The sequence below is a fragment of the Passer domesticus genome, chromosome W (genome assembly GCF_036417665.1).
Source record: "Passer domesticus isolate bPasDom1 chromosome W, bPasDom1.hap1, whole genome shotgun sequence".
In the NCBI taxonomy this organism is placed as follows: Eukaryota; Metazoa; Chordata; class Aves; order Passeriformes; family Passeridae; genus Passer; species Passer domesticus.
Genome location: NC_087511.1, coordinates 1,937,537 through 1,952,659, shown reverse-complemented (window position 1 = coordinate 1,952,659; position 15,123 = coordinate 1,937,537). Strand labels below are relative to the sequence as shown.

The window sequence follows — 15,123 nt, the reverse complement described above, 5'->3', positions numbered from 1 at the left end:
AGAAAAGACAGGTTTTCCTGCAGTCTCAAAAGATTAATTTGTCTCATTCCCCTACCACTGTATTTCCATCTGAGATAAAAGTACCTGTCATCAGCAAATTGTAAGCGTCTTGTTTGGAGATCTTCCCATGGAACCATCTTAAAGATAAAGAGAAAAATTAGAAAGCAAGACTATCAGCTCTCTTTTTTAGCAGTTGTGACATCTAAGGTTCTGACATCTATGAATTAATCTCTGGTACATATGAATTAATTTTTGTTTAAAAAAATAGCAAATATAGATTATATAAGCAACTGTTATGTTATTCAGCAATTCTGTTTTTCTACCAACAGAATGAAAAATAAATATCTACATCTATATAAACTTATTTGAGTACAGGTGTCCAACACAAATCAGATGTTCAAATCCAAATGTGTTTAGAGATTAAAGGCATTGTTTGAATGCCAGATAATGACAGGCATACTTGAAGCCAGTCTCAGATAGCAATTTATTTGAAGCATGAAATACAAAGCCCAAGGACATTAATGAAATTTAAATATTATACAGAATAACTAAAATTGAATTTTGCTAGAAGCTGAGGAAATAAACTCCAGCTTTATTAACTACTGAATAAGAATCAGTTTAGTTACCTTCGTCAGATCATCATCCAAAAATATATAGCAATCTATCCAGTCTTAACCTGATACCAATGATTATAGGAAACAGCTTGATGTTGCACAGGTATTCAGTTTACATGTGACATACCACATGCTACATCTTGAGAGCTCATCCTGTCTTTTAAAGGAAAGCTAGAAATAGGGCCTTTCATTGCAGAGTGGATATGCACATGCATGCATGTTTAAATGTGTCCTTAGTAACAAAGGGGTCCAGGAAGGCTGGACATACTTTAAGATGGAAATGGTAAAGGTGCAAGAGCAGGCTGTCCCTGTGTGCTTAAAGACAAGCTATCAGGGAAGAAAACTAGCCTATTTGAACAGGGAGCTTTCACAGGAACACAGGTAAAAAAAAAAAAAAAAAAAAAAAAAAAAAAAAAAAAAAAAAGTGAGTTTATGACCTTCAGAAGAAGGGGCAGGCAACTCAGGAAGAGTACAAGGATGTTGTTAGGTCATGCAGAGGGGATTAGAAAGGCAAAAGCCCAGCTGGAATTCAATCTGGCTACTGTCATAAAAGACAATAAAAAGTATTTTTACAAATGCATTAACAACAAAAGGAGGGCCAAGGAAAATGTCCATCTTTTATTGGATGTGGGGGGGAAGGATGGGATGGACACATTGTTCCCAAGGATGAGGAAAAGGCTGAGGTACTTAATATCTTCTTTGCCTCAGTCCTTAACAAAGACTGGTTATCCTCAGGGTACCCAGCCCCCTGAGCTGGTAGACAGGGGCGGGAAGCAGACTAGATCCCCTGCAATCCAAAAGGAAGCAGTTAGTGACCTGCCAAGCCTCAAGTCACTCACAAGTCTATGGGGCCTGATGGGATTCACCTGAGGGTACTGAGGGAGCTGGTGGAAGAGCTTCCTAAGATGCACCCCATTATTTATCATCAGTCCTGATGAACCATGGAGGTCCCAGATGACTGGAGATTGGCCAATGTGATGCCAATCTACAAGAGGATCCAGGGAACTACAGGCCTATCAGCCTGACTAACATCATCTGGAGTGCCATCACACAGCACATGCAGAAAAAACAGGTGATCAGGCCTAGCCAACATGGGTTTAGGAAAGGCAGGTCCTACTTGACCAATGTGATCTGCTTCTCTGACCAGGTGAACTGCCTGGTGGATGAGAGGAAGGCTGTGGATATTGTCTACCTGGACTTCAGCAAAGCCTTTGATACTGTCTCCAACTGCATTCTCCTGGAGAGGCTGAAGCTCATGGCATGTACAGGTACCCTCTGATGGGAAAAAACTGGCTGGATGACTGGGCCCAGACAGTGGTGGTAAATGGTGCTACAGCCAGTTTGTGTCTGGTCACTAATGGTGTTCCCCAAGGCTCAGTGCTGGGGCCAGTCCCATTTAATATCTTTATTTATAATCTGGATGGGAGGATCAAGTGCACCCTCAGTAAGTTTGCAGACTACACTGAGTTAGGTGGGACTGTTGATCTGCTGGAGAGTAGGAAGGCTCTGCAGAGGGATCTGGACATGCTGGATAGATGGGCCAAAACCAACAGTATGAGGTTCAACAATGCCAAGTGCCAGGTCCTGCACTTGGGTCAAAACAACCTCATGTGGTGCTACAGCCTGGGTTGACATCTGGCTGAACATGGGCCAGCATGTGCCCAGGTGGCCAAGAAGGCCAATGACATCTTGGCCTATATCAAAAATAGTGTAGCCAGCTGGACCAGGGTAGTGATTTGCCTCCCTGTATTCAGCACTGGTGAAGCCACACCTGAAATATTGTGTCTAGTTCTGGGCCCCTCACTGCAAGAAAGACATTGAGGTGCTGGAGCATGTCCAGAGAAGGGCAACAAAGCTGGTGATGGGTCTAGAGAGTAAGTCCTCTGAGGAGTGGCTGAAGGTACTGGGGTTGTTTAGCCTGGAGAAGGAGAGGCTCAGGGGAGACCTTACTGCTCTCTACAACTACCTGAAAAGAGGTTGCAGCCAGGTGGGGGTTGGCCTCTTCTACCAGGTAACTAGTGACAGACAAGAAGACATAGCCTCAAGCTGTGCCAAAGGAGATTCAGGTTGGACATCAGGAGGAATTTCTTCACAGAAAGGGTACTTACACATTGGAATGGGCTGCCCAGAGAGGTGGGAGTCACCCTCCCTGGAGGTGTTCAAGAAAGACTGAATGTGGCACTTTTAGTGCTTTGGTCCAGTTGACAAGATGGTGATCAGTCAAAGGCTGGACTCAATCTCAGAGGTCTTTCCCAATTCAAATGATTCTGTGAAATAGCCCAAAATGGGACCAAACTAGGGCCTTAAAGGGAAAGTTGCATCAGGAGAGGTTTAGATTAGGTATTAGGAAAAATTTCTTTATGGAAAGGGTGGTCAGGCATTCCTCTAAATGATACTTTGATGCCTCTCCTGCAGTTAGAGTTGAGCAGACCTGAAAAAAGGTTACCTCTTAGCTAAACTGTATTGTATAAAAAATCCCCAAAAATCAGAAAATACCACATCCTCCAGTGAATATATTCTAGGTAAAGTGATCACAGAGACTCATTCAAGATTTTCACTGTAAAACCCATTAACATTAGGCATAACTAATACAAGACTTCATGTCAATGACCTATTCAACTTCAACAGCTAGAATAGAAGAAAAGTCTTAAGATTAAAAAACAAGTACATACAACTTTGGTTCACCTTCCCAATCTCATAGCTAAAGTTTACAAACAGTTGTTTTATTATTTGCTTTTAAAAAAAAAAAATCCTTACATTTTGCCTTCATGTGGATCTTCTTCTCTTCCCTAATAGGAAAATTAACATATTAAGTACATGACGACAGTATGCTTGAGTTTAGAAAAGTAAACTTCATAGGTTAAGATCTTCTGTAGAAATAACACTAAGAAGTCCAAGATATTTTTGAACTAGATGGCTTATTGCACAGTTCATGTAAAGAGGTTTTCAACTTCATTCACTGGAATTCAGTGGAAATTCAGCCATACCACGTTATTTCAAAGGACTGTTTCTGTCACTCTTCAAGTCCTTTACATGTGGTAACTTAAATCTAAACTTTTGTGAACTTCAACCACTAATGTAGAAATTTATAGTTAGATACTCTTAACACTACCATTTCAATGTAGCCATTCACATCCTGATACAGATGTGAGAACAGGTGAAGCAAATTTTACTAATAGCAATATACATATGCTGCAAAGCAAACATCAAGACTCCAAAGCAATGGTGAACTACTTTGAAAAAAAAGCATGTGGGAGGGTGGGGTGGGTGGTTTTGTCCATTAAATAATCTCTTATCCTGCAGAAAAGCAATTTCAATTATCTTTGTCACATGATTAGATTCCTAAATTAGCATAAGCCCTTCTATGTATAATTAACTCATCAGAATTTTGATATCCATGCTTGGCCCTTAAAAAAAATTAAAGATATATGGCAAAATTTGAGTCTATACATTTATGAATATTTCAAAGCAAACAAACAAAAATAATATAACTGAATTACTAGCAAGTTATTTATCAGGACTGGTGAGTTTAAGAAACTGCTTAAAAGGTTGACAGTATCATTCATTTGCACATGAGCTTTTCTGGATAACAAGAAGAGGTACTTTGTTTGGATATTAAATTAGACTTAATGGTTTGTTAAACTACTTAAAAGCTGTCAGATTCAAATACTGCAAGAAGGTTTAGAAAAGTAGGCAAAGTCAGGCAGCTAAATGACCCTAGTTTGGTTTAATTTCAATGTTAAATTCTACACACAACTAACAAAAAGTAAAAATCAAATCTCAGTTCTGTAGCAGCCACAGGGCCTGCAAGGCCTCCCTGGCAGTCAGTTGCCTAAGATAAGAAATGCCTAGTCATGATGACTGGACCAAAGAAGCCCCTCTTCCACCTTTGGACCCTTGTTATCTCTGTAAGACGATAGGTCATATTTGCCTTGACCCTTACTATTGGACTGTTTTCCAAAACCCCTATACCCTATATAAACCCCACTTCTGCCCAGTTCTGCAGAAGAGCTGTCGCTCTCACCCTTTGCAGAAGCTGCCAATAAAGACACCTCTGTGGAACCTCATACAGCACTTCTCCTCTCTCTCCCTGTCTGCTGAGGCATTTAGCAAGCAAAGAGCTGAAATCACTAAAGAGCTGAATTCACCAAAGAGGTGATCTCACTTAAGAGCTGAGCTGATTGGTAAGACTGCCTGCAGCTGGGAGCCTGCCTGAGGGACCCAGACAGGTTGTGCTTAGCTGGACTTTGCTATCCGGACACCTACGGCAGCCGGGGTCAGAGAGACCCCGGGAACCCCCACATAATAAAAACAGTTCTGCAACAGATTTCAATATAAAATTACTTACCACTTCTTCTACCAGGTCTTCTACTATAAGACCTTGTTCATCTGTCCGTAGGTTTGTAACCCACATCCAGCCATCTTCCAATTCATTATGCACAATAAACATATCTCCTTTAAGGAAACTGAAGAGAGTTACAGTAACACATATGTTAGAAGTACAATGATAATATTAAGTTTAATGAACACAGTGAATTCTTGAGCATAGTTTCAGAAAAACATTTGAGAAAACCTGACCATGAAAGGTATATTTATTGGTATCCCAAGCACACCATGTGCATTTTTCACACAGTTTAAATAGGTATGAATATCACATGAATGTTAATCTTTCTGTATTTTACATTTAGAATCTAATAGATAAAGTATGCTAAGGATGCATAAAACAAAAACACCACAACATTAGAAAATAGTAACATTCTTTTATCAAGAGGGACCAAATACTAAGCACAGGTAAAAACAATAAAAGATTTCCTTAATAGTCTAAAAAATAATATTTCTATCAAAACAAAGATTTTTATACTAAAGCCTATGGAATATCTACTATTTAAGTATTTGGATATGAAGATAAGTGCTAAAAAGAAGATACAGAACAGTTCCTCGAGAAGACATGCAAATAACTACAAATAAGAGTATAAATACAAAGCATTAAAACATTCAAAGGAGTTTCATTACTGGAAGGTTAGTATAAGTTATTTCTTAAGTGTAAGCCCAAACTCAGGTATACTGGTTTTCACTAGAATAAATTTCTTCATAGTAGCTCCTATGGGGGGACAGACAGTGTGCTTAGGGACTGGCTGGGCATCAGTCTGTTGGTAATATGCAACTGTTTTCATTTGCATAACTTTGTTTTTCTTGGGTTTTATTTCCCTTTCTCTTTGTCAGATGGTGAGTTTTTCCCCTTAGAACATTTTTTTAAAAATTTATTTTTAATAATTAAAACTGTCTTTATCTCAAGCCAGAGATGTCTCATTTTTACCCTTCCAATTCTCCCCCCATCCTACCAGGAGGGAGGGAGCAAGAAGCTGTGGGATGCTGAGGTGCTATCTGGAGTTAAACCACAACAGTCCTTTCTGGTACACAAAAGGGTCCTCAAAGGGTTTGAGATAATAACAGATTTTACCAAAAGGTATTAGAAGGAACTTATATCTGTTAACAGTTGCTGGTCCCAATATTGATTTATCTGTTTTAAACATTAGTTTATCTGATCTGTGCCATGCTCCTTTTTTTATGGTACATGTTAAAGACTGGTTTTGGCTTTTGCAGTTTGCTGTGCTCTGTAGCACTTAGTGGTTGCTCTGGTCTGAAAGCAAAACCAGTGAGAGACTCCAAGTCAGAAATACAATTTATTAGGAAAAGGGAAAATAAAACCAAAATACATGCAATAATACAAAAGAAAAACCACTGACAAAGTCAGAATACAACCTGACACCCTGTTGGTCAGAGTGTTGGTAGCAGTCCAGTTGGATTGGTGGCTGCAGTACTCCTGGAGTGGCAGATGTGGTTCTGTTGGAGCGGTGATCCTGTAGAAAGGGTGTAGTCTTCCTCTGAAGATCCAATGGAAAAGATGGCCGTTCCTCTGGGAATCCAGTGGAAAGACTGACTGTTCTGTCCCAAATCCCAGATTATATCCAGGTGGGGATGCTTAGCTCCTCCCCACTGGGTGGATCATCTCACAATGGGCTGTTATCATTCTATGACTCATGTGGTAGGTCCATTAAACAGAAATGGCTCCTGGAGAGTTATCTCTGAGTCATGAGAAAAGGCATTGATGGGCCCATTGACAGGAAATAAGGAAAAAAAAATATGCCCCTCCTGGTTTCAACAGCTCTTGAGGATGGGAATAGAATATATCTTAACATTGTAATTTAGGACATAATCCATACCTTATTCTATGACCATCAATACCCAAAACAAAATCTTCTTATATATATGCAGAATGAAACTTTACAGACAGTTCTCGCTTAAAATTAGGTCTCCTTGTGATACACAACAGGTTTCCCCGTCCTTCTGCATTACCCACCAAGTTTAACCAGGTCCTTGAGAAAAAACAATCCCACAGATGGGTTTGCCCCTGCCTGTGGTGGGATTAATCCAAACAGTCTTTCCTAAAATACCTTTCATGTGTATCACAGGAACTTTGTCTCCATCCACTGTGTGCAGGAGTTCAGACAGGCCAGGACCAGCTCGATAGATGGATCCTCAGGTGTTGACCATCCAGGTGGCTTTAGCTAAGTTCAATTCCAAATTTCTAGAAGTTCCTCCACCAAGTGCCTTCAGTATCGTCTTAAGTAGTCCGTTGCACCATTCAACTTTCCCAGCAGCTGGTGCATGATAAGGAATATGATATATCCATTCAATACAATGTTCTCTGGCCCAGGTGTTTACAAGGCCGTTCTTGAAATGGGTTCCGTTGTCCGACTCAGTTCTCTCAGGGGTGCCATATCTCCACAGGACTTCCTTTTCTAGGCCCAAGATGATGTTCCAGGCAGTAGCATGAGGCACAGGGTAGGTTTCCAACCATCCTGTGGTTGCTTCCACCATGGTCAGCATGTAGCGCTTGCCTTGGCTGTTTTGGGGAAGCGTGATGTAGTCAATTTGCCAGGCTTCACTATACCTGTACTTCAACCATCGCCCATCGTACCACAGAGGCTTCATCCGCTTGGCCTGTTTGATTGCAGTGCAGGTCTCGCATTTGTGGATGACCTGTGAGATGTTGTCCATAGTAAGGTCCACCCCTCAGTCATGGGTCCATCGGCATGTTGCATCTCTCCCCCGATGACCAGAGGCATCATGGGCCCAATGAGCTAGGAATTATTCTCCCTTTTGCTGCCAGCCTAGATCCACCTGTGATACTTGCACCTTGGCAGCTCGGTCCACCTGCTCGTTGTTGTGATGCTCTTCATTAGCCCGACTCTTGGGTACGTGCGAATCCATATGTCAAATCTTCACGGTCAGCGTCTCTACACGGGTGGCAATGTCCGGCCAAATCTCAGCGGCCCAGATGGGTTTCCCTCTGTGCTTCCAGTTGGCCTTTTTCCAGCAATCCAGCCATCCCCACAGAACATTAGCTACTATCCATGAGTCAGTGTAGAGATAGAGCCTCGGCCACTTCTCTCCTTCAGCAATATCCAAAGCCAGCTGGATGGCTTTAAGCTCTGCAACCTGACTCGATCCACCTTGTCCCTTGGTAGCTTGTGCAACTCGTCGTGTGGGGCTCCATACTACAGCTTTCCATTTCCAGTTAGTGCCTACAGTTCTGCAGGAACCATAAGTGAAGAGGGCATATCATCTTTCAGTCTCCGGTAGCTCATTATATGGTGGGGCTTCCTCAGCACGTGCCAACTGCTCTTCTTCTTCTTCAGAAGATCATCCAGAAGTCTCCCCTTCAGGCCAGTTTGTTATAATTTCCAGAATCCCAGGGTGATTCGGATTTTCAATACGGGCGTGCTGGGTGATGAGGGCAATCCATTTGCTCCATGTGGTGTTGGTGGCGTGATGTGTGGAAGGAACCTTTCCTTTAAACATCCACCCCAGCACTGGTAGTCTAGGTGGCAGAAAAGGCTGTGTTTCCGTGCCAATTACTTCTGAGGCAGCTTGAACTCCTTCATAAGCAGCCAAGATTTCCTTCTTTATGGGAGTGTAATTTGCTTCAGAGCCTTTGTAGCTCCGGCTCCAGAATCCCAGTGGTTGACCCTGAGTCTCACCAAGCACCTTCTGCCAAAGGCTCCAGGACAGACCATGGCTACTGGCTGCAGAGTAGAGCACATTCTTCACCTCTGGTCCCGTCCTGACTGGGCCAAGGGCTACCGCATGAGTGATTTCCTGCTTGATCTAGATAAAAGCTCGTTGCTGTTCAGGGCCCCAGTGGAAATCGTCTTTCTTGCGGGTGACCAGGTAGAGAGGGCTCACAGTCTGGATGTACTCGGGAATGTGCATTCTCCAAAAGCTATGGCACCTAGGAAAGCTTGTGTTTCCTTCTTGTTGGTAGGTGGACACATAGTGGTGATCTTGTTGATTACCTCTGTTGGGATCTGATGACATCCATCTTGCCACTTGACTTGTAGAAACTTAATTTCTTGAGTTGGTCCCTTAACCTTGCTTTGCTTAATGGCAAAACCAGCTTCCAGGAGAATCTGGATAATCTTTTCTCCTTTTTCAAAGACATCCCCTGCTGTGCTTCCCCATACAATGATGTCATCGATATACTGTAGATGTTCGGGATCCTTACCTTTTTCCAGTGCGGTCTGGATCAGTCCATGGCAGATGGTGGGACTGTGCTTCCACCCCTGGGGCAGTCAGTTCCAGGTGTATTGCACTCCCCTTCAGATGAAGTCGAACTGAGGCCTGCATTCTGCTGCCAAAGGAATGGAGAAGAAGGCATTGGCAGTATCGATGGTCGCGTACCACTTTGCTGCCTCGGACTCCAGCTCATACTGAAGCTCCAACATGTCTGGCACAGCAGTGCTCAGTGGTGTTGTGACCTCATTCAGGCCATGGTAATCCACCGTCAGTCTCCATTCTCCACTGGACTTAAACACTGGCCATATAGGGCTGTTGAAAGGTGAACGAGCCTTGCTGACCACCCCTTGGCTCTCCAGTTCACAAATCATCTCATGGATGGGAATCACAGAGTCTCTGTTGGTACGATATTGCCAACAGTGTACTGCTGCTGTGGCAACTGGTACCTGTTGTTCTTCAACTCTCAGCAGTCTCACAGCAGAGGGGTTGTCTGAGAGACCAGGCAAGGTATTGTTTTGTGGTGTCTTCTGTCTCTACAGCAGCTATCCTGAAAGCCCAACAATATCCTTTTGGATCTTTGAAATATCCATTTCTGAGATAGTCTATGCCAAGGATGCATGGGGCCTCTGGGCCAGTCACGATGGGGTGTTTCTGCCACCCATTCCCAGTTAAACTCACTTTGGCCTCCAATACAGTCAGCTGCTGGGATCATCCTGTTACCCCAGAAATAGAAATGGATTCTGTTCCTACGTACCTTGATGGCGTCAGGGTACATTGGGCACCGGTGTCAACCAAAGCCATATATTTTTGTGGTTCAGATGTGCCGGGCCATTGGATCCACACAGTCCAATAGATCTGATTGTCCCTGTCCTCTACCTGGCTAGATGCAGGGTCACTCTATTCCTGGTCATGGCACACACTGCTCTCCATGTAAATAGGTTCCTGAGGTTCTTTCAAGACGATCAGTCATATCATCATTCCTATATTGTCTGGAATTCCGTATGCGAGAGACTGGAGCAGCGTTGACACTAGATGAGCTTCTTGTTTTAGGTGTTCCTCTTTTCATTTCACGTACCTGGGCTGCTAAGGAGGAGGTGGGTTTTCCATCCCACTTTCTCATGTCTTCTCCATGCTCCTGAAGGAAAAACAGAGGTTACCTTATGAGGTGTATCCTCTCTCCTTGGCTGGAGGATGCCAGCTCCTACTGGCAGAGACTCTTTTTGGTTCTGGCGAGATGTGGTAGACTTCTTCCTTAAGTTCCTTTTTTAGTTTCTGATGGCCCTCTTCAATCAAGTTCCGTACTTGCTCAGCCAGCCTCATTTCCACAGACGAGACGTGGGTACGAAATGGAGCATGTTATGAATAAAAAGTTATCTATTTTTTTTTAGGTTGCAGAGTTAAAAACAAGTCAGACCAGTTGCTGTAAGTTAGTAAAGAGTTCTTCTTCAATTACCTGTTAATGGTTGGTGATTAACCATTGTCCCCCTGATGCTTGCTGCTTGCCAGGGAGGGACACACCGGCACCCTCCCAAGTACCAGGAGGATAGGAGTGGCATCAGAGCCAGTATGCAGATGAGAAATGCATTGCGCCCCGAATTTTTACAGTTTTCCCAGAAAAACCCCTAAAATTATGAGCCAACAAGTGACCTAAGTGACGTCTAAGGATGGGAACGTAGTCCAGTACCTGCTTGGATCCTTTTTGCTTCTCACCCTAACCTCAAAAGATGTTGATTAAAGAGACGACCCGGGGTGTTAGACCAAAAAGCTGGAATCTGCTAATCTCCCATGAGGACAGAGTCCCCAGCTCTGTCTGCAGACCAGCGGACAAAGCTGCATCACCCTCCTTCTCCGTGCCACGCCTGGGAGCAACAGCGGCGTGGGCGCGACCCGTCGATTTCTCCCCACCTGAGCTGATTCTTCTTAATAAAGGCATTCAAAAGGAGAAAGATCTCCTGCCCATTTATTTCAGAGCAGTGACAGAGTCCTTGTAGATTCCTAGTTTATTGGCCAAGACGCCCACCCTGTCCTCGCCTTCCCTCTATTGTAGTGTTGCCAGGTAACGGGAGTACATGTCTGGTCCAAGCTGTGCAAATCTCAGCCACATTTGCAATGTGCACTGGACACAGTCTGGGCTTTTAGGAAATCTCTTGTCTTCTGAGAAAATTATCTCCAGCACAGCCAATTCCCTCAGGCATCAGATACCTTGTTCCATTGTGCTCCATTTTCCTTGGTGCACCTGGAGGTCTTTACATAGGTATCTGTCCCTCACACTCGTCAGCAGTCGCTGCCAGAGGCTGAGAGTTTCTTGGGTTCTCCCGATCCCCCGGTCAATGACCACATCCCATGACAGTGATCCCAGTTGCCTGGCCTCATTTCCATCCAGAATGTTGTCGTTGGCTGCAGCATCCCAGATGCAGAACAGCCAGTTCAGGATGAAATAGTTCATTTGGCGGGTGAATTCCCTCTACAGTTCACGCAGCTCACCCAGGGATAGAGAGCGAGTGATGATTTATGGCTCTGTCTCTTCTTCTGGGTGCGAGGGTTTTGCCGCATTCTCATCATTTACTATGTGGACTGATTTGCTCTTTGATTTCCTCTTCTGAATGGGGGCAACTGCTACTGGTTCACGCTGTTCTGGTTCAGTGACGGTTTGTGTGGAGATGCTGATGGCGCTTTTGGTTTCTTCCTTCTCTGTGATAGTCTGCGTGGACACGAATGCTGTTGTTTGGCATTTGGGTCTTTCCTCCTCTGTGGCATTCTGTGTGGACATGGACACTGTTGCTTTGCTTCTCCTTTCCTCTTCCTCAAGAAAACGCTGCATCACACCATGTAGTGCTTTGTTTCTAAACATGTTGCAGGCCAAGCAGAATTAACAACATTATGCTGTCCTTGGCATCCAGAGGGAACTCAACATTTTCAAAAACAGCTGTGTCAAGCCTGAAAGGCTGGAAAAAGAAATCCTTCACCCCTCCCCCTAGGGGCTGGGTGTGATTGTTGAGGCCCCAGACACAGCAGCTTAGATTAGAACAAGCAAACAAAATTGAGTACATATTCCGAATTATGTTCATTGTTTCAGAGGTTATCATGCAGTAGACATAATAGACCATTAAAGCAATTTTTATACTATACCCTGGTTTACACAGGAGCATTATAATCGGCAGATAATGCTCCGTGTGCGGAAAACTACAGAGGGCTAGGTATAAGACCCATATAAGCATGTTGAGCATCATAGCGAACAGATGGCTTCTACAATACAAAATTGTAATTCTGACTTTTCTCAGTACCGCATGTCCCACATTGGTGCTAAAATTATGTTCTGGTTTGAAAACAAAGCCAGTGAGAGACTCCAAGTCAGAAATACAATTTATTAGGAAAAGGGAAAATAAACCCAAAATACATGCAATAATACAAAAGAAAAACCACTGACAAAGTCAATACAACCTGACACCCTGTTGGTCAGAGTGTTGGTAGCAGTCCAGTTGGATTGGTGGCTGCAGTACTCCTGGAGTGGCAGATGTGGTTCTGTTGGAGCGGTGATCCTGTAGAAAGGGTGTAGTCTTCCTCTGAAGATCCAATGGAAAAGATGGCCGTTCCTCTGGGAATCCAGTGGAAAGACTGACTGTTCTGTCCCAAATCCCAGATTATATCCAGGTGGGGATGCTTAGCTCCTCCCCACTGGGTGGATCATCTCACAATGGGCTGTTATCATTCTATGACTCATGTGGTAGGTCCATTAAACAGAAATGGCTCCTGGAGAGTTATCTCTGAGTCATGAGAAAAGGCATTGATGGGCCCATTGACAGGAAATAAGGAAAAAAAAAATGCCCCTCCTCGTTTCAACAGCTCTTGAGGATGGGAATAGAATATATCTTAACATTGTAACCTAGGACAGTGGTGCTGGGATATTTATTACTAAAACACTAGCCCTGAGCTTAATCTGCTATTTGGGCTCTGTACTGATTCCATTATTGTACTTCAGGAACTGTCTCATGGAGTGTCCTGGCTTGTAAAATAAGCATGTATTCTATTTTGCCATCTGTTGGAGGTTAGGCAGTTTTTCTTATCTCTTTCAAGAACAATGACACTGCCAGGAAGATAATCTCCTGCTAATGGGCTATTGAATTACTCACTGTGGCTGGTAAGATTAGTTACATCATCCCATTGAGAGATGCTCCACCCAGAGGGAGGAGCCAAGCATCCCTGCCACCATAAAACAAGCATTTCTGAGACCACAGACAGCCTTCTTCGCTGGATTTCTCAGAGGAATCAGGAACCAAGGCCCAGCTGCTCCTTCGCCGCATTTTCAGAAAGGATCTACACCCTTCTGCAGATCGCCGCTCCAGGAGGAGCAGCCACCATCTGGCTGGACTACTATCAACACCCTGACTTCTCAGGGTGTCAGGTTTTTCTCACTCTGCCAGTGGTTTTTTGCTTGTGCTAAATTACATTGTTATTTAGTTTTTTTTCTTCCTAGTAAAAAAACTGTTATTCCCATTCCCATATCTTTGCCTGAGAGCCCTTTTAATTCTGAAATTGTGATAATTCGGAAGGAGGGGGTTTACCTTTTCCATTTCACAGAAGGCTTTTTGCCTTCCTTCACAGACTCCTGTCTTTTCAAACCAACACATGGAGACAAATAACAATTACACTTCCTCCAAGAGGGTTGTCTTGGCAGAAATAGAGAATGGCACCTTCATCACCTTCTTATGTGATGTTTTCTCCCTTCCTATAACAACTCTTCAGTGTCTTAAACATTCCTGGATAATGAAAATACTCCTTTTGGTATTTCTTAGAAAATTGTTTTGGCTTTTTCCAAGGTTAAAAAGCAATTTAGGAATATCACCCAGATGCCATAGCATTGTGGCCATGGGTGGCAAGGTGTCTTGATTTAAGACAATTTAAGAGGTGAACACTCTAAAATGAGTTACCTCCTGTCCTGGTTTACGGCAAATTTGGGGGAAAACCTGCAAAGGGGTTCCTCTAGAAAGCAGATTCAAGTGGTCCCTCCCACAACTGGATCAGGAAAAGATTTCCTTGGAGAAAAGTGGATAAAAACCTGTTTATTTACCAGGCAAAGCATTCACCAGCACAAAATATGAACAATATTAAACAATAAAACCTCTTGTCACTCCGAAGAGATTACAAACTCAGAAAGTCCCCTTTGTGGGCTGCAGCTTAGCTCACTCAGTCTGTTATCAGTCCCTCCAGTGCTGGAAATGCCATGGCCCAGGCCAGGCCCTGATGGGCCACTGGTGTGAGCTCCTGGTGCTCTTCTGGGTGTTCAGTCCAGAGCAGGTTCAAACAGGTCCAAGAAAAAGAAAAACTGATGGAGAAGGAAGACTCGCTCACCATATGATGATCGACAAGTCTCGTCTTTATTCCTGAATCACCGATTATTATACACCCTTTAATTAGCTCATGCATAGTGCAAAATCCCAGCTCACCATTGGCTAATTAGTTATCAGCTATCTACGTGCTGTTTTGGTATAACTACTTACTACTTTCCCAGGCTGTTTCGCTCCACCACCTGCTCTGCGCATTACTTCACCCGTGGGACAAGGACACACAGTTTAATTGGAATGGCAACTCCCCTCATTCTCTATCTCGGTCAAATTAATCTCACTGTGACCTTTAGCTCGGAGCTAGCTTGTTACAAAGCTCTCAACAAAAAACCACGGTCCAGAGAACTGCTCTGCCTCAACTAGCTAAAAACTGACTAAAATCAAAGGAAAGCTCTCTTCTGCCATCTGTCCATTCTGCAGACAACAAACACAGTCCAGAAAAAGGATGCGGAGGACTCAGTGCAGTTCCCAAAAACAAGCTGCACACTCTTTCTCTCCCCCCACCACTCTCAGAACCAGTCTTAAAGGTGCAAAACTTATTTCTGGGCTAAACAGATGAATGGGGATACAATTCAGTCTCATAAAGT

General features: G+C 43.5%; 1 protein-coding gene across 4 annotated transcripts in view; it reads right to left on the bottom strand.

Moving 5' to 3' along the window:
• LOC135288996 (ras GTPase-activating protein 1-like) overlaps nt 1–15,123 on the bottom strand; it is a 166,931-nt gene that overhangs the window by 118,006 nt on the left and 33,802 nt on the right. For all 4 annotated transcript variants that reach the window (XM_064402374.1, XM_064402373.1, XM_064402375.1 and 1 more), the window contains exons 5-7: nt 4,963–5,080; nt 3,372–3,403; nt 85–137 (exon numbers count right to left, since the gene is read on the bottom strand). In XM_064402374.1, the coding sequence (XP_064258444.1) occupies nt 85–137; nt 3,372–3,403; nt 4,963–5,080 (203 nt within the window). The remainder of the gene's footprint in view (nt 1–84; nt 138–3,371; nt 3,404–4,962; nt 5,081–15,123) is intronic.